The sequence below is a fragment of the Bombus vosnesenskii genome, unplaced genomic scaffold (genome assembly GCF_011952255.1).
Source record: "Bombus vosnesenskii isolate JDL3184/JDL3185 unplaced genomic scaffold, Bvos_JDL3184-5_v1.1 scf7180000013293, whole genome shotgun sequence".
NCBI classification, from domain to species: domain Eukaryota; kingdom Metazoa; phylum Arthropoda; class Insecta; order Hymenoptera; family Apidae; genus Bombus; species Bombus vosnesenskii.
The window spans coordinates 185,246-205,187 of record NW_022882944.1 but is presented as its reverse complement, the minus strand read 5'-3'; the positions used below and the strand labels follow the sequence as shown (position 1 = coordinate 205,187).

Genomic DNA, 19,942 nt, shown 5'->3' with positions numbered 1-19,942 from the left:
GAATCGAAAAGTGAGTGCGTTGCGAGAGTCAGAGTTGATCGAGACGTCGAAGAGTAGAGTTGAGAGAGTTGATCGAGACGTCGAAGAGTAGAGTTGAGAGAATTGATCGAGTTGTCAGTGTTGTAGAGTTGTTAGAGTTGCTAGTGAGAGAGAGAGAGTGTTAGATTCGTTGTGACGAGAGTTGCCAAATAACTGTAAAGTTATTTCAGATAGATACGAGCATCGCATTTAGTTTCGGTTAAACAAACATCGTTTTCTGTCCAATTAATACCTGTATATTCGATTCATTATTAATAAATTGTAAGTAATCGGAAAAAAATTTATATCTTAATTTCCACGATACTACAAAATGAAATATGGAAACATAAAAATATATACGAAAGTATAAACGCAAGAAGCAGAACATTTCAGAAGATTGTGATACCCGAATGCAATTCCGCTTGCACGATTAGTTTACAGAATATTCTTCCAATTAAGAAATCCCAGAGATAAATGCGAATTGAAGAAATGTAAATAAAATTACTAATTCGTCCAATTAACTTAATCGTACGTATAATTGTACGTACTATATACCATAAATTCATTTTAGACATAGACTCATCTGACTAGAAATCCATATAAAAACTTAACTTTCATTTACGTGGCTTTAGCGTGCGAAATATCAACACGATAAAGATCGTCGACGGCGTTCAAAGTTTGTCAGTGAAAAAAATAAATTATCGCAGTAAAGGACCGAGATATAAGTTGACTCGAATCAGGCTAAACTTTGTAGCCTGACAGACTTTCGTCGCAACGAAAACGCAAAACCAGAAATTTCGTAAGAAAGGAAACAAACCGCGTTATCTGTACAAAAGAAGGAGCGAACTTAGCGGATAGACCAGGTGGAAACAAAATCGAAAGAGATTACGAAAGTGCGGTTATCTGGCCAGAACGGAGGGAAGTCGTAAAAAGCGACGCGATAGGAGCGGAGAGTGGTGCAAGGTACGAATCGGGGACGAATTACGATAACGACAGGTGCAGGGCCAAGCACAGAGAGCAGAACCGTATAAAACCGTGCAGAACATGATCAGATCCGTAGAAGATTCGAACTCGAACGCAGGACGCGCGTAAAGTCGAGCCTCGAGGTGAAACTAACGAGTGATAAACAACGATAAATTCCTCCCACGTAGCCGAGCATCTTCGCGTCGCTGCCTCTCCGGGGGTAATTTCAATGATCTCCGGCTGCACCGGCTCGGCGTAAACGTGCCCACGAAGCTGATGCATAAATACCTATAAATATGACACGCCGGGGCCCGCGGTAACGTTGCATATTAAATTACATTCTTAAGCAGCAGCCGGCGCGCACCAGAGGGCTGCATCAAGTCAGCGAGTCTGATTAAACGCAACCGAGAGCCGTGCCGTGATGTCATGGCGAGAATCCTGCTACGGATGAGAACGACAGGGACGACAACAGACGTCGAGGGTAGAACGAAAAGTGAAAGGAAAGGGAGAGACGCGTCGCGGCGCTGCGTTCACCTCTTCGACGACGACGTTCTTCGTCCGCTGCACGTCGCTTCGCGCAGTTTCCCTTCGCCTTGGGAGAGTCGTTGTTCGTCGTTGCGGAGGCCGCGGATATACCCACCACCGGAGGCTGGCGATGCTAATTATTCTGGTTCATGCGAGCAATTTGTCGAACACCGGCGAGCGTATGTATTTAATAGCCACGGGGCTCTTCGGGCCCCACGGGTATTTACATCTGTAGCGAATACCGCGGCCGTAATACGGGACGTCGGAAATTATCCCGGCATTACGGATCCAGTCCTGTTTGCTTGTGCTTCGCGTACGATCTCGTTGACATTCGCATCGAGCCACCACGTTCTCGTTAGAATTTGGAGAAAAAGCAAGATCGGTTTCCATTCGAACTCGCAGCCAAATCCTTTCGTCCGCGTGCTCGAAAAATATACTCGATTCTAGCCTATTTTATAGTCTGTTGCGGAGGATGGCGCAATTATTCGGAGATAAATATCCGGAAAATATTAGTATCGGAAAAAATCTTTGAAACGAATACGGCTTGACGAATGAACAATGGCATAGTGTGGTTCACCCTTCGCGTCGCGTTCAAGGCTACGTTCACGGGAAGAAAAATCACCTTTATTAATTTACCCGAGACTCGAGCATCGTTGCTCGTAACGCGTGCTCTTTTTATGTCGCTTGTCGATGCCATTTTTCCCCTTTATTGCATACGCGATAAGTTTGAATATTATGGAGATGAAAAACACGTTTTACTGTTTCATCGTCTGGCAAACAGACACAAAGGAAGCGCGCGTATCGCCTGAAGAAAAACGTCGACAATTAAAAGCGGCGAGGAGGCTCACGTCGAAGGAAATGATCCTAAATTAAACGATATCATCATTGCATTCGACGTGTTCCACCGGATGGACGTTCGTTCCCAAAAAAGAATATACATGCGTTCCCATTTAAATGCTAACCTTTAAAGTTTAAAATTCATACTTATGCAAATCAGATTTCTCGATGGATTCCTTCTACATGCAAAGCATCGATCACGTGTTAATTACAGGATACCGTCAAAGACACACGATCCGTAGATTCCATAAAACCAGCCTGTTTTATTTTTACCCCATAAAGCAACCGCGATCTCGCATTAAACTTTCAATTTAAATATTTCTTCTTTGGATTTTATTTTAATTGCCGCCGTTTCGTACATCGCGTACAGAGCGTTCGTTCTGTCGGAGAGATTTATTAAAATACCATGGAATATTACCATGCGATACTCGGTGAAAAATTGCTCGGTATAATGAAGTTTTTCGTTGCCAGCCAGACGAACCGACAACGAAATCATCGCCACCCTTTTTGTTCCTAGTTTTCTGATTAAATTACATCCTGTTCGGCAGAAGCAGACGTCGGATGCTATCGAGCGGTAGGCTACGTTTACAAATATTTGTCGATCCACGAAGCCAGTCGCGGCGACACCTTCGAAATTTATTCTTTCCGAGCGTAGACGATTGAAATTCACGCTTATGCAAAGTAGATTTCTCAATGGTTCCTTTCTGCACGGCGGACATCGAGCACGAGTACTAATTACAGGACACCGTCCAATAGAACGCGAAGAACCATCAACAGCTCGTTGTTCTTTTACCGCTTCAACCTTGGACGCCGTCACAAAAGCTTCTTTCAATTCGGAAAGTCACCATTTTTCACCGCGATTCTTGCGTGTATTGTTTGCCAGACGGTGAATAGTCTACGGATTCTTGCGGATTGTTCGATAGTTGAATAAACAGATGCTGGAATGACGGTCGAATCTTTAGTCTCGTCGTTCGTGTCCGTTCTACTGCTTGAGCGATTGTTTCGTTAATAATCTTTTGCTGGAAATTACTTCGCTAACTGGATACGATTTCTTCGAATAACAGAATTTATGGAATTATTAATCTCTAAACGGAGAGTCTGTCATCGAGTAGAAGTTGAAACAAATTTGACGCGACTGGAGTAACTTCGGGTCACTGCCACTTACTCGAATCGATTGAAAGTGTTGTGAAAACCGGAAACGAATCCGCCCCTGGAAAGCATTTCTCAATGAAAGTGCTCCTACTTTCCTCGAAATGGATCTCCCCGGTTCTCTTCGCGTGACATTCTACGGCCTTCGTACGACAATGAGTTTCTCTTTCTAGGAAAACCGCTTTCAAGGGAAACACGCGGTCGATTTACTACGTAAAACGCTGATTTCTTTCGATTCGAATGGACTATTGAGAAATTATCGACGAATGTTATCCAGAAGCGGTGTGCTTGGAATTATCGCGACCACGACGAGACAACGACGATCTATCCCTTTCTTGGATAAATATCTTTCCCTTCGGTCTCACAGCGCTCTTACGAAGAAAGGAAAATCGTCCATCTTACGTTTGCATATTTTAACCGGAATATTTTATCCGAGAAGAAAATTGGTTTGTACCTATGGAACCGCATCTACCTGTTCGCTGTACGAATAGCATCGACTAAAATGCCAAGTTTCCGCGATTACGCGCAACAGCTAACATTTCCATAAAACGCGTTTCGTATTTACCTCGGCTGCCTTTCGAGTACGATATGCCCAACGCAATAATTTATTAGTAATTTTTACGTATCCGGAAGAATTTATTAAAAACGCCAAGGATGGTTCTCGCCTTGGCTCGTTTAAACGTATTTCCCTGGAACGATGATAACAGAATAGCGATAACAGATATTCCGTGGCAGTAATAAATCTACATGCTCGTTGCCCGAATGAATTCACGAGCTTTCCTCGAGCGATTAAGCGTTAGCTGGCAGGGATGAGCCGCTCGTTCGCGATTTAATATCACGTATTCCCCGGCTGAAATTGGAACGATCTTCTTGCCGAGCGGAACCAGGAATCTCTGCCAGGCTTCTGTTAACCTCCAGATTGCTACTCTCTGCTAAATCTCTGCCTGGGGAACGTCTGATTTAGAAAACTCGAAATGTATGTGCACGGTGGACTGTAATCGCGGACAACTCTCGATCTCTCGCAGCGTATTCCGGTTGTAGATCACTTAGCCGTGTTAAAAAATCGCCGTTCACGATGTTTTCCTTCTTTCTCGCCTCGCAGCTCGGCTCGAGGATTGCTACGAGCGGTAGCCGTAGCAAACTACCGTGATCTCCGCGTACTATGTCGATGATTGAATTAAACCGAGGTGAAAAAGTTTCGATCGCGATAATTGCATTAAGGCGAACGTACGAATAGGACGCGCTTCTTGCAGGAGATTGCGATCTGTTTCTAATTTTTATTGGTTACGAGTATTTTTCACGTATCTTTCAACAGGAAAGGAAATAAAGTAACGGGAAAGTATGGAGCTTCGAGATACGTAGTACCTAAAAGGTTCATAATGCCATATGATTGTAGCTTCTTTCTCTCGTTTCCTCTCTCTTGCGCGCAAGTGCTAGCAACGCGGCTATCGAGTGGCAACTAATGCAAAACGCGAATAAATGTTAATTAACGTTCGGCAATTTTCCGTCGAAAATGGAAACGATACGGCGATATCTTTCGGAACTATATCCTTCCTAATTGCACGAGCATTAAAAATGTCGACATTTGGCTTTTACGAAGATTCAGAGCCACGATTTCGACCGTTTAACGCCGGCCGCGTCGTTACTTTAATCTGACTCGCAAAAGAAGTTAACGTAGCTATTCGGTGATCGAGAAACCGATTAAAAGCGGTAAATTTGCATACCGTGATCGGGCGAGATTAAAAGATATTTCGTTGGTAAATTCTATACCTAATTTAAAACAGAATGCGTTTTAGTAAAACCGATTTAATTATCGATAAGATACATCATGGCCAGATACATATCGTATAAAGTGTTGTTCACGACTATCGTTATAGATACCATTCGTATCATATTACTAGTTCTGTGTTGTTACTTACCTGGTCGATATAGATCTACACGGAGTAATTTTAGCGTTCGAATTGCAAGCTATCCTGCTTTCTGATTTTAGTTTCTTTTCTATTAATTGTAACAGTGTAAATACGTTGAAAATTAGGCATTTCAACGACGTATCACGTACGTTGTTATATATGTACATCAACGATGCCAATATTAAACTCGTGAATGCTGCACGCCTATATCGAAGGAATTATTTTATCGACGTAAAAATTGAACGACGAAGCTTAGAAAACGATGGAATTTCATAAGCAGCCCCGATAGCTAATCTGGCCGACGGTTCAACACCCTCTCCGCTTCCTATAAGATTCCAATGGCAGAGCAGTGTTCACCTGGAAGAATCCGGCTCTTCCTCCGCAGAGCATCCCCCGGAGGGCAGAATTCGATTCCGCGGAGTCAACCAGGTGTAGACCGGCCGACGCGGGAATAAACATATTTTCTAGGCGATCGTCGGTCGAGCATCGGGCCATAAATAAAACAAGAAATTCCTCGACTTGGTCCGCCATAAATCGCGCGTCCACGGCGTTCGATGGCTCGAAGGAACCACGGAACCTCCTTCGACTAGCCTCCATCGTAAACGCTATGGTTGCGCGCGCGCGCCCGCACCAACTCGCCGGGAATACCCTTAATAGCTTCACCGCCTGGCCGACGCTCAACTTTCGATTTCGCGGCTCCCTCGCGTTTCCGAGATTTATGCAAATCCAGGGGCGCGCGAGACTCTAACACCCGTGCTAGAAGCCGCTTGGAAATCCGCGTGCACGACGCGTTTCTGGTTGTAAATCAACGGGTTATGCCGAGGGAATCGTGCTGGCACCCACTTCCGCCCGACAACGCGCCATTTACCTCTTCTGGTATCAGCTTTCAGCTTTGATGCCCGAGAAGTTATCGAAATTCCATGTTGAATGGATTTTTTGCGTTTCGTGGGAATGTTCTTCGCACGCGGTGGGTGCCGGGTAATCTCCAAGTTGACTGCAAGAATTTTGAAGCTAATCTCGCGAGATGTATTAAGGAATCAACGGTGGAGACGACTTTCCAGCAATGTACAAAGCGTTATGCGAGACGAAGAATATTCGCGATGACTCGGAGCTAAAATAAGGCAAGTGGATCTGAATAAACGAAGTTCTATGGTACAGAGAGTACTTTGGTTTCGAAAAAAGGAAGGAAACGGCTCGTGTAATTATACTTTTCGAAATGTTTACGAACCTGTAGATGCACGACGACTGATAAACATTGTACATCGGCATGTTTTTAAAAAAGGCGGTCATTTTCTCTAGTCTGCGCCCACGCGTACACGACTCGCGTTCCTCGAACTTGCGCAGAAGAAGGTACGACACCGGTTTTTCTAGTAAGGGGCGCGCGCGAAATTACGCGCATAATATAAACGTTTAAGACATCGAGTCGTTCGCTCGGAGGAATCTCGACTGAAAAGCGATTCCCTCGATCGGTGCGGCACTCCCACGGTGTTTCGCGGAGTCACGAGCGCGCTTTCACGCGATATCTGCACAACCGCCCCTATAAAGATAGGCCCCTTTTCTCTCTCTCTCTCTCTCTCTCTCTCTTACTCTCTTCCTCTCTGCCAGCTTTAGAGAGGAACGTGGTTGAATTTCTAGGCACATAAACTTCGTCTCTTGGCCGCACCTGATAGACACGCCGATCTCGCTCGACTCCTTGATAACGTTTCACGCGGAACAAAGAACACGGCGCGACCAGTTTTTTTCTCTCGGGCGAAAAAGCGTGGGTACCGAGTGGAAATTCATGAACTGGAATCTTCGTGGTGTAAGGTCGTTTCGTGGTATTTTTCCACGTAGATGTTACACCACAGCGTCTGCTGTATCGATATTTTCTTAAATATTATATTAGAGGGTAGCAAGTATCACTCGACGTTGGATTTTTCCAACGTTCGAATTCCTCTTTCTTTCTCTGCGATTCATAGTCCCTAGCTGCTTAGTATGTACGTAGCGAACGTGTAATTAAATCCTCAAAGTCTATCGATCTCGTTGACGCGAATCGAGAGAGCGTGCTCGTTGCTGGAACAAATACGCGAGCGAGCACGCGATGTGGCTGAAAAGGGGCGGCGGCGATTCTAACGCGCTGCTCCCCGCGCCGAGATTAGACCAGTCGAGACTTCGTTAGCGACCCATTGTGAACAGATGCGATCATTATGCGTCTCGTTTGCATAAGTTCCTGCTGCGTGGGAGGGGACCGTCGGCCGAGGACGAGAAAATGGATAAGGGTAGCAGGAAACGAACGGTGCGCCAAGGTACAAAGAGGAAAGAGTTGCTGGAGCGTACACGAGTTAACGTTGGTTTCAAGCGCGATAGTGGACTGGCTGTAGGAACGGCATGCGATTTACAAATTTGGAACGGTCGCGGTGCGTAATTCTATAAAAGAAACGTTTTTGCGACGAGGCAAAACGACCACTCTCTCCGATCGAAGTTTCATTTCTCTCTGTAAAGTAAAGAAACGCGAAATACGCGAGAAAAAGAATCACCGTACGAAACGCAAAGAAGGAGCAAAAGAACGCGGCGAATGAAAAGAGACAGAGACAGGAAGAGCGTTTGCAACGAAACTGTTGCACCGTTTCAACAGAATCACGGTATCGGCGTAATTTCGACCCACGCTATACCCAGCCGCGCATATGTAATTCGCGCGTTTTCATTGAAAAAGTATCGTCAGCCGTTATGCTAATACGAGAGGCCGGGCCGTTACACGCGGCCATATGTCACTGACCACCTCCGCCGCGGCCGACCGCGGTTCCACCGTTGAATAATAGACGCCCTGTTGGTCGTTCCACGGCGACCAGGGACTACGTATTCGGGAACGAGGTTGCTACAGAGATTCGTACGTTCACCACCATTGCCGTAGACACTGGCGGATGTACGACTCGGGACGATATTAAATTATAATTCACGGCACGCTCTGCCGCGTTACCTCATACTTTCATTCGCTATTTATAGGTTGACGCTCGCCCGTTTCTAGTTGCGATCGAGTAACGACTACGAACGATCCGCGAAACTGCACGGTATAAGCTGTTCGGACCGGATTTGACGCAGTTCGGATAGTCGAGTACAAAGTCAAAGCAGTTTCGATTTTGTCGGAGCTCGAGTCGTCTTTGCCGCCAATTTTGCCCTGACAAAAAATAAGAAAAGAAAGGACGACCGATAATACGCACCATCGCGCTCGATGATTATCATTTTTTCATAATCCGTTGGAACGTGTCATGCCATCGTCCCAATCAGTATCGTAATCTCTCCTCTTTCATCGTATCGCGATACAGCGCAAGGCGTAAGAGATTTTTTTTCATAATTCACGATTTACGATGAAACGTCGCTTGTCACGGGTGAAACTCGCCGTTCGATTGGCAAAGACGTACGGTAATTGGACTGACGCGTAACGAAACGCTTGGTCAGGATCGAGCACGGTTCAAGTCGAACGCTCCCCCAGCGTGCAACGCTCGGTTTCATTGTTAAACCGCCACTGCCACCTACAACCATCTGTTACTTTCTTTCTGTGGGCCTCGGTTAAATCACCACCGTGCCTACTACAACCTGATTACATATGTACACACTCGGCTGCGGGTAAATAAGCAAACAAATGCGCCTTCCTCTTATGTATCGCGGCGCACAGGAAATCTCGAGAATGTTGCAAGCGACGCTCGGACCGGCTTGTGTGGGGGGCTTTTTAACCCTCGAGATGGCATGACTCGATGCGTTGCGTGTCGTGGGTTCTTAATCTCGGAATTACTACGGTAGTGCCTACGAAATTCTGATACTCGGTTTCGCGTCACGATAGCTACGTTACTCCTTGCGAGCTATGGTGGGTGGCTGTACGAGTACTTACGTTAATAGGTTCAGACTTTAATCGTAATACCTCGCGTTCGTTCGCGTTCTTCGTCACGCGATGTTACGCGCTGCGATCTAACGTATGACGATTTCGGTTTGTGACAAAAATCGCTGTACCTTAACCTACGGTCGCGCGAGAGAAACCCAGTCTACTACGCGACGTTGTATCCAATCAGAACCGCATTCCTTCAGCTGGTCATCTTCTCGTGTCCGAGCGGTACACTCGGCGTCGCGATTATCCTTCCTTCTCAAATACTGTTCAAATAAACGAAGACACATAGAAGATCGGTATTGGGTACCGTTGGCATAAAAGCTCGATCGGTAAATCAAACGGCAATCTCGTGCTTCGGGGTGTACAGGCGATTCTCGAGGTCGCCCCAGTCGTTTTGCAGAAAGCTCATAAAACTGGTTAAAAAGAAACGAGATGGGAATGTAAACGTTTCCATCGATCAAAGAGGCCGTTTATTAATCGGCCACTTTCCTGGTCGCGATCTTGCGCAAGCAGCCGCCAGTGCCTTTAATCCGAGATCGAATTCCCGATAGGATTCGCGCGCACGATCGATCATCGCCGGCGACGTGATCGATATATCGACACTACGGTTGGGCTCGGTCAATTCTATGCAGTTGCGGATATCTCGCGGTCCATTAAGTGCCACCAGCACACCGGCACACCGGACTTTAATGAATTTCTGGCCGGCCACGGATATTGGCTCTCGCTTTTTCCATGCCTCGCGTTTCGACGGTTCTCCTTGACTTGATTTATCGGCCGAGGGGGGGAAAGTACCAGCTGTCTCGAATGCCAACCGACGGCTTCGAAAATGGTACAAGACTCATTCAACTCCGTCTCCTGTTGTACCTATTATTTGCAGATTGCTCGGATAACGAAACGTTTTGTAGTGGTGGAATCTGGTTCCGAGGGAGTTACACGTCGATCGTATTATCGATAGCGCGACAGATACGATACCCGGATAATTGAACGGAATAGAAGTTAGTCGGGTATCGAATCAACGAGCGATCCAAGACAGTTTCACTCTCGAACACTTGGAAATTAGCGTGGAAACGTAGAATCGATGGACATCGTCGGTGAAGAAGCCGAACGATTAGAGTCGAATAATACGACGCTTTTTAATTTTCGCGCGTAGATCGTTCGACGTTCGAAAGGCGAATCGATTAATTTGAATCCGCTGTGGCCGCTATGATCCACCGATGGAGAAAAGGAAGAAAATTTAAGAAGCCAGTCGACTCACCAGGATATCCCTCTGGAATCACGATCTCAGGCCCAACCTTCACGTCATGGCGGTAACGATGCATCAACAGGGTAGCCGTGACTCTCAGCGATCGTTGCTGCTGTTTGTACAATAATATCGGCCTTCCTCCGGCACCTTCCACCCTTACCACCCTCGGTAACGAGAATCTGTCGAGAAACTCGCGCAACGGCATGAATCCAGCTCCGGAACTCGCAGCTTCCGCGGTAGCCTCCCGGGAACTGGGCAACGAATCGTCGCCAGTTCCGGTAGCCTCGCCACTGGACAAAGTCGAAAATTCACCACTCGACGACATCGTTACACACGGCTCGGTTTCCACGATTTCATACGCACTAGACTCGCGAGCGGCTATTTCGTATCACGGCGGATCGGCAGTTTCACCACGATAACGTGTCCGTTCTGAAAACAAAAATACGCAGGATATTAGTGTTTTTCGCTTAGGATCGGTTCTTTACGAACAATTATCGCTCGAAAAGGACGATGTTGTTTTGACAGCACTTGTCAACGAAATTATATCGATCGGTCAACGTTTAGATAACAGGCGTTTCGAAAAGCAGTCGGTGTTATCCGCGGTTCAGATCTAGTTGTAACTGTATATGAAACGTATATTAACGAGCATAACCCGCATAGCAGATGTCATAATCATCTCTAATAATGAGATAACTAATCAAATAGATAATCAGCCGAGTTCGTGCAAACATGCTCTATATCTGATGTTTTAGATTTACGGTTATTTTTATTTCCTCCCGTACTTCCTGACAAACGAATTAATATACTTGATTCTGTTATCTGGCCAGGTCCGTTAAGATATCGAACGAGATTGCAAACGCGTATTCAAAGCATCTGTGAATCATTGGGACGGTGCATGTATCATAAATATGTGAACGGGACGTAAGGCAGGGAATTACTTGTTGCGAATCTGACGAACCTGAAAACACGACGCAAAACGTATGTACTTTTTTTTTTTTTTTTACGGAGAACAAAGAAAAAGCTTATGCCGTGATCCAGACGATATCAGGCAGACGAAGAAAAGCATGGAAGAGTCGGTTGTTCCGAAGGAATTCGTTATTCCACGAAGCGTGGCAGCCTTGACAGTGATTCGCCGGCGGCGAAGTGTGCCTCGGCTAACGAGTGATTATGCTCCTCAGGCTGGCTTGACGATGATGGTGATGATGATGAATTTATGACGATGATTATCTCTGGTGGCGTACCGCTGTGTCGCCACCGGTGTTTGTCTTTCAGACGACGAGACAGTGGCGTGGAAAAACGGCCAAGGAATGATGGAATGAGTCTGGTTCGCGGTCGTTTAAAGATTGTTCTTGCGACTGGCGTTGACACGCGACGAACAACGCTGACAAATTAGTCCTAATTGATTGGGATGGAGCTGGATTGATCGTCGGAGTTTCGAAACCACATCTAAATCGTTATGCTCTGATATCTTCGAATCGGACGATCCCATAGACGTGTAAGGTTTTTCTGGATGTATCGCTTCGACGCGTATCGTTTTATCCTTTTTTCGTCTTTCGAAAATTCTTCGTCTATCGGCGTTTTATCGGATCTACGTAATAGCGGGTGAACCTTTTCAATGGGACGAAGTTTTCGCTTTGTCGAGAGGTGAAAGCTATGGAATTATTTATAATTCAAGATAAATACGAGCGCTGAAAATTCCAAGTGATTCTTCTCTTAAAGTAAGTAGAGTAGGTAGCTCCATTTTCGCAATCCGAGGTGATTGATGGGATCCTAGAAAGATGTAGGTTGATTTTTGATCCAGTTAATGACACGATAATTTGATTACAAAATTGGATCGAGAACAAGTTAATAACGATCCACTTTCTTTCCGATGAATGGGACACATGCGACTGTGTAAAATTTATAACTCGAATCCCTGTCGGTGATTAGCGGGACGCCAATTTACATGGGTGTTCGGAGCGCTGTCGTTGACTTCTTGCTCCATATGGTACTTCATCGACGCGTTTATGGAACTGGAATAATATCGAAATAACGACGACTACTTTCATCGTGCGGTGGATGATTGATTACACGAACTTTGCAACTCAAGATGATCAAATTACGTAGCGAACGAAATGCTGCTTTCAATGGGAGCTCAAACTATAACGCCGTTTTTATTACATGCCACTACTCACAGATGCGTCCGCGATGTTGCAGCAATGAAAGATTGGAAATTATTATCGTTGTTGTGGAAAGTACGCGAAGAATATATTCGCCAGTCATTTTACAAGAAAACAGTATTTGTGGGAGAAAGAGATCGTCGATTAATAGCGAAAGTTTTGGATATCATAGAGGAGCGATCGTAAACGCTCCACCGACGTCTACCGACGTAATTATAAAGTTACATTAACAAAAACCTGACGACAATTGCAATTTCTTTGGACCAGAAAAACCATACAAATTGCCCCGCCTAGTTAGCAGTCGCTTATGACAAATGAGATTTTTGCATTCGATGACTCGATAATTTACCGTGTCAGTTTAAATCATACCGTTATAAATCAACCCCCGAGTTTCTTGTTACTTGTTATTTGATGCTCGTCGCGCGATATTTTATCGCGGGCTTGACGCGAACGCAACTCGTGGAAAGATGCGTTTTTAATCGGCAACGGATCAACGACGAGACGATATTTTCAAAATTGCGTGTATTATATTTTTTTTTTTGCGCTAAATTACGATACCTATATGATAATTATGACGTATCGTAGTATAATAAATGCTAGTAATTCGTTTCGTCAAACAGTTTCCCAAACTTTTCAGTGGCAACGTTATTAATCTTGCGACTTACTTTATATTCTCCATTGAAAATCTTACACGTATATTATTCGGATAAAAATTATAGTACGTTAATTCGCTGACGACGCGTCGTATAATATCTCGCATAATAATGCCGCGAAAGGACGTCGAAAAATTGCACAAAATGAAGTTCCACGAACATTGATCTATTATTATTGGACTCGTTTCGGACGTCTCGTGTTTTCTTAAAACACGTGAAAAACTACAGTGTACAGTCCAATCCAGCGCAGAATCGAGATCCACCAACAGAGAAATCAACTTCTTTCCCCAGCTCATCAAATTTTATCATCCGTTAATTGATCCAAATTAGGTTGAAATAATTACTTCGATCGAGCCAATTTAAATTCCAGGGCAGCGTCTTCCCTTCGATCATGTCTGGGGATACGCAAAAACGCAGTTTCTCTTAGGTGACTTGCACCTGTACCATTCTTCAGCCTTGCGCGCGCGTTCACGGCAACATTGCACTCACATCGCATACGAATGACAAGAATTAATATTCCAGCTGTGTAAGATATGATGTGCAGAGACCCCGGGCATTATCCATGGTTCCGGTCATGAATACGCATGAGCAAGCACTTTTTTCTCTTCCTTTTTCCCTGAAACCCACGAGACAATCTGCCACCGTCTTTGATCCTTTCGATTATTTGCTTCCAAGTTACCGTAATCGCCGCGTAATGGACGTTTAATTGCTCGTGACGAAAGAAATAACGATAAGCTCGAGCGCTGTGGAAATTTCACGATGTTTTAAAATATCGATGGCGAAAGTGACGATTATCGAGATTGCTATATCATCCCGTTGATAACCACTGCTGCCATTTAAAGAGTGTAGAAACTAGGTGGCTCTTTGTATAATTTCAGTTTGATATTTTCATTGGGAATATCGAGAGGCGTAGTTGACTCGTACCTTTCTTTAAATTTTATCGTGTCGTAATGACAAGGATATGAAGACTTATGGTTAAAAGTGCGTGCTTTATTCCGCGCGTTTCGTGATTCAGTATGCCTGCCGTGTTCGGTCAAACGTTTTGTATTCCGCCACGGGAAATAGCTTCTGCCCCCGCATACGCGATCCTTTGTTTTAAAATGTTTGATTAAATTTATTTTTTCCTTCGTGAATTTTATCATGTTCCAACTTGCAAATCTTCGTTTCTAGTATAACACGGTGCACCTTTTATTCGTCGAGGAAACTTCCATCCCTCGAATCTACACCGTGCACGAACGTAAAGTCACGAACGTGATATTCTTGTACGCAAATATTTCTTGGACTTTACCGTCCGACACATTGCAAGAAGATCGAAGTGGCCATTTTCAACGTCCCTCGGCTGAATTCCAAAGTTACGATTCCTTAAGGTACGAGAGATGGCCCAAAGGTCAAAGTGGCAGTGTGCTCTCGATCTCCGTTCGGAGAAGCAGGGGCTGCCGGTTGTCCTCGACAAGCAAAACTTTCGAAACGCTTTCTTTCGTTCGCGAAGCCGTCCGGGCCGCGCGCCATTTCACTTTCGAACGCGTTCCTTTTTTGGTATCGGCAGGCACCGGTGTAATCAAACGGCGTTTGTCATCTGTAACACGCGTAATCGCCGGTACGCGTCGCTTCATTGGGTAAAATTGCCGTGAAGCGCGAACCAGATTAATTACAAGAGGAGGTTCGTTACGCCGATAATTAAAACTCTCGCGATCGATGCGGAGTGGCGTTTTTCTTTTTGCGTCACGGTTCTCATATTATCTGCTCTCACAGCTTAAGGTTTGTAGATTTAGTCCATGTTACACATTTCTCGTGTTATACAGTCAAGAACGTCGGATTGCTTGTACAAAAACCGGGCAGTCTGTAAGAAAAATTCTTTTCAAATTTTTGTCTGTTTCCAGAAGAGTGAAAAACGTACTCTGTTACAAAAGTATGTACGTGGAATATAAAACTGCAATTACATTTACGGGTATTACGATACAGGTCCATAGCCTTGTCAACTTGCACGCGTCATGCTATTGTACTTTTGTAGGTCTGCCTCCTTATTCTACCCTTTGTCAGGCAACGCTTCGTGCAATATTATTAACCTTTTTTCCACCTCGAACAATCTTCTTAGAAAGAAGGTCTACGTAGGCTACTTAGCTAACTCGGGCGGAGCGTTAACGTAGTTTCAGTACAGCGTTTTATACACACGTTTGTCTTACTATCTCACAGTGACTGTATCACGGCAACATCTATTTCCCTCCTACCTTGCTAATTATATTTAATTTGTTAATAAGTAAAAAAATAGCCCACGAAAAGAATCCGACGACAAAGCACGAACGGAACACGCGACGAAGGAGGACGTTGGATGGAAAAGAGGCTTTCCGTAGCGAGCGCATAATGGATCGAGGCAAGTGAAAGTCCCAGATTTAGCAATTTGCCCATTAGCGGTGCACGCCGACCTGGAAACGCTCGATGCTTTCCGCGTGACGGTATTCCGCCGCGTCCCTGACGTAATTCGACTCGGTGCACGCCGCACGCGTCCGCCAGCGGTTCTACGCGCGAAACGCTCCAACGAATTTAATTAAGAGCATACAGGAAAGTCGGCAGCGTGCATCGTGCAGCGTCTTACTTTCTTACGAGTCGCAGTTGTAATTAACGAGCTTGCTCGCGCTCAGATAGCGAGAGAAGAGAAGGAAAAAAAAATACTGTACGGTTATTTTTAGAGGCGGACCATCTGAATTTATGATCGCGATGCGTTTGGCATTGTGCAACAGAGTTCCGTGAGAACGAAACCACCGCCGCGATTGCGGCCTTTTAGCGCGTTTACCCGTCCTTTCCATCGCAATTCACCGCCAGTTTGCTCGATATCTCGACTAGTTTTTCTAATGTCTTTCGTTTCCATCAGGATTTCTTACGTTGACATTGAAATTAAAATATCGCGTAATTTTATTACTTCGAATCTTCGTCCTTTTCTCTTTCCTCTTTTTCTGTAATCGTATCGATCAATTAGCAATTAAATCATTTTTAATTACAAACTATTTAATCATGGACGAGATCGTCCCGTAACCATGGAAATTCCCTTCTCTGTGAAATCGATATTGGAATTGCCGTCAGAGTATTTCGGCAATCGGTGAAACCACTGTGCTATCTGAGATTTTAAGAATCGGAGGAAGCGAAAGAAATCGAGTTCGAACTCGGTTATGCTTAAATTGGAACTGATGGCGGTGAATTTCTTCCGCTTAAGAATTCAGGTTATTAGAATGTAATTAGCATAGATAGCGATCGGCATTATGAAGTACCAAGCGTGTGTAAAGTAAGTAGCCATTTTACTGATTTAAAAGCGCTAGTTTTCTCGATGGAAATCTTTCTTCGACTCGAAGGAAGAATATATATACGACTAACGAAGGCAAGATCATGAAAATGTTTGATTATACCTGTTCTAATATGCCCTCTTCTAATAACATTGCATATATGCAGATCTTTACGCACGCATCTTTCTATAAGAAGTTGAAAAAAGATTATCGTAAGAAATTATCAAACGTTTACATTAATCGTACACATCCACAAGCAAGTTGCTTCGCATTTTCGCTTCAGTTCGTCAAAACTGCGTTTATCTTGCGTTTTTCCTTCATTTCTGTTTCTTTTAACGTTCCTTACAGGACTACGATCGAACGTAAATATTAACAAACGTGCCATACATCCCTCAATTTCTTACACAATTTCATATAATAGGTGACACACGACTACCAGAGGCAAACTAACAAATCGGTTAAAAAATCGTTTATATGCGGGGAAACTATTAAAATTCTAAATTCGTTGGAGCCCGAGATGGAGTGATTTATAGAAATAGAATTCTCGGTGAGTTTATAGATCAACGTTTAAGCAGTAAACGATCTGTCATTCGCGTAATGTCGCTAAAAAGGAATACCACGTCCATCGGTTCGGTAGAATTTTTATCACTGGAACGATCGTGTTCTTTCTCGAACTATCCGAGACTCGCCTCGCAGCACTAGAAAATTCCAAATAAACTCGTCAACAGGCTTTGATTAAGTGTTATCCTTATAAAAGTGCAAACTTCGCTGCGCAAGCGTTTCTCATAGAAGACGAGTTAACTCGTTCTGGTTGGTTGAGAAGTTAAAAGCCGTCGTGCAACATTTTTGCCGTCGTATAAATATACACATAGTGCAGCTTGTTTACTTTTCTTTGGCAAACCACAGTAGCTAATTCTTTTTTTACCAAGTATCCCCCGTCATAATGCGAATACCTTCGATAATTTTTCTCATTTACACTGATTAATATTGTATCTTTATGTTTTCCTCCTCGAAGTTCAAGTCCTTCCATATCATATTTCATGCGTTTTTATCAATATCGAATGACAGATTGGAAATCGCGGCGGTAAGAAGCAGAAACCGTTCGAATTAATATTATCGGTGAAATTTTATAAATCGCGAGTTCCCACATTATAGAAGATCGCAAATCGCACCATTTCTGTATCGTACTGTCACCAATTTTCTTCATAAACGACACTAATCTTTTGCGGCCATAAATTCCACCGTGACTCGGTGACCATGAGCTCGTAATCTTTTCTCACCTAGTTACACCACACGATCCTTCTAGCCCCGATTTTCATACGCCAGCCATGAGAATAATAATAATAAAAAAAAAACGCTCTCACGACCGCAACAGCAACACTAACTTGCTCTCGGCCAATGTTTTATGTACCTGGATTCATGTCTATTATGTATTCTATCGTGAAGCGATATCAATTCGTCCATAGATTGGTTGCACGGCGAAACAACACGAGTTGTGAAACAACACAGCGGTCGATCGATTCCGTAGCTTACCGAGGCGGATACCAAATACCATCTTTCCCATCTAGTTCCCATCGGAATCGACAGGCTCGTTTGGATATTGGTACACCGCGCTAGTAAAACGATCTCTGTGCATCACGTGGAAAAAAGGAGCGAACAAGGAAACCAAAAAGAAAGAAAAAAGAAAAAAGAAATATAAGGAGAGAAGAGGAACGAAAAAAAGTACTGGCACCTGCGTTGAGTAGCGCGGCGTACGCACCTTTCTCACTCGGGTCTCGGCCGATTCGAAAACGATATCTGCAGGTCCTTGAGATCCTGTAAACGCGTGGTATCTCTCAGGAGCCACGAGATCGAACATAGGTCCGGATCGTAGCACGCACGCGGTTCACCTGCACCATGGAACTCGCGACGAGAACGAGCATGGCCACGAACGAAAACGATCGAGCTTTCGATCGAAAACTTTCACCTGGACAGGTATCACCGACGATCCTGCTTCGCCTCTGTCCTTCGAAACGACGAGACCGGCCAACGATCGATACCGATCGATCAACGATCGACGATCGACGACAAACTGAACGGACGATCGGTCGACTTCTCGAAGGATCGGGCGGCAGGAAGAGGGACGCGGCGGCGCGATCGATCCATCGATCGATCGAGGCTTGGAGGCGCGACGTGGAGCGGCCCGACGCTCCGGACGAGATCGTGCGACTAAAGCTCGCGCGCGTTCCGCGAGGACGCGCCGCGGACCGACCGACCGACCGAGCCACCGTACCCCCACCTTCCAACTTTGCTTTAAATAAACTGTATCGCGCAGACTCGGGGGCACACCGGCCGACTCCCGCCGCCGCCGCCGCCGCCGCCGCCTTTTCTCTACACACTCCCTTTCTATTCGACTGGCTTTCGGTTCTGCCTTCTTTTTTCCGCTGCTCCAACTAGCCCGTTTCCGGTTCCGTGCCAGATTTCCCGCTGCGCGACCCTTCTCTCCGTGTTCTTCCAACCGATTTTCCTCTCGCTCCGACACGGTCCTAAGCATGCGTGCTTTTCTATCGCGCCACGCGATTAATGCGAAATTCTAATAGGCGGGCAATCGCTTCGCGATGTACCGCGTTGCGTAACACGTTGATTCCGACCGCTTTTAAGGCATCTTCGTGTATTCCCATGAAGCTAAGGAGAAACGTGGTTTACGGTATACATAGACCAGAAGTATATTATTTAAAGATATTAAGTTAGGAAGTAATATGATCTTCGATTCTCGTATTACGAAAGGCACAGTTTGAACAATTCCGACTCATATTTCGCGTTTGATTAGGCTTAGGGTTAGGGTCAAGTTAATTAAAATACCATTAAAAGCCGATTCCTTGGAAGCTTGGAACACGCTTCGAAGCTATCGATGCCCACCAATACTTTAATATCTATGCGAGATTCCTCGATCATCTACAGGGATAAGTATCCAACGTTAGCTTGATTATCGCCGAATCGATGTCGACTACCACGGTTTAATTGCAGCGTTCGCGGTCTAATAAACAACCGTGTATTATATAACCTGTCCGTGTAATTAACACAGATTACTGCATCGTATTAATTTAGGATTTCGCGATGTAACCGAGTAAACTGTAACGCGTTTGTATAGCTCGCATAAATTCCTCCGGTTTAAAGCATCATTTAAATATGTTTCACTGGATGGCGCGGTAGAAATTATCGATTCTATTAATTCTCGTCGCGTACGTTTTCTAGTTTCGAAAAAATTAGACGAGCGAACAAGTGGCAATCTTCATTGAGCGACGAAGGCCATCGGATTATTTTGTCCTTCGGCGATGATGCGTTCTGAAACACTTCGAATCGTGTTGGATA

The 19,942-nt window shown here is 44.8% G+C and overlaps 1 protein-coding gene across 3 annotated transcripts in view; it reads right to left on the bottom strand.

Moving 5' to 3' along the window:
* LOC117232741 overlaps positions 1-18,830 on the bottom strand; it is a 46,222-nt gene extending 27,392 nt beyond the window's left edge. For 2 of the 3 annotated variants that reach the window (XR_004493179.1, XM_033492345.1), the window contains exons 1-2: positions 18,351-18,830; positions 10,517-10,933 (exon numbers count right to left, since the gene is read on the bottom strand). Coding sequence is in view for 2 of the 3 variants with exons in the window: in XM_033492345.1 (XP_033348236.1) it covers positions 10,517-10,829 (313 nt within the window). In the remaining variant the exon portion in view is untranslated. Of the gene's footprint in view, positions 1-10,516; positions 10,934-18,323 lie in introns of all 3 variants that reach the window. The other variant, XM_033492346.1, reaches the window with a different exon arrangement.
* Between the last annotated feature and the right edge of the window lie 1,112 nt (positions 18,831-19,942).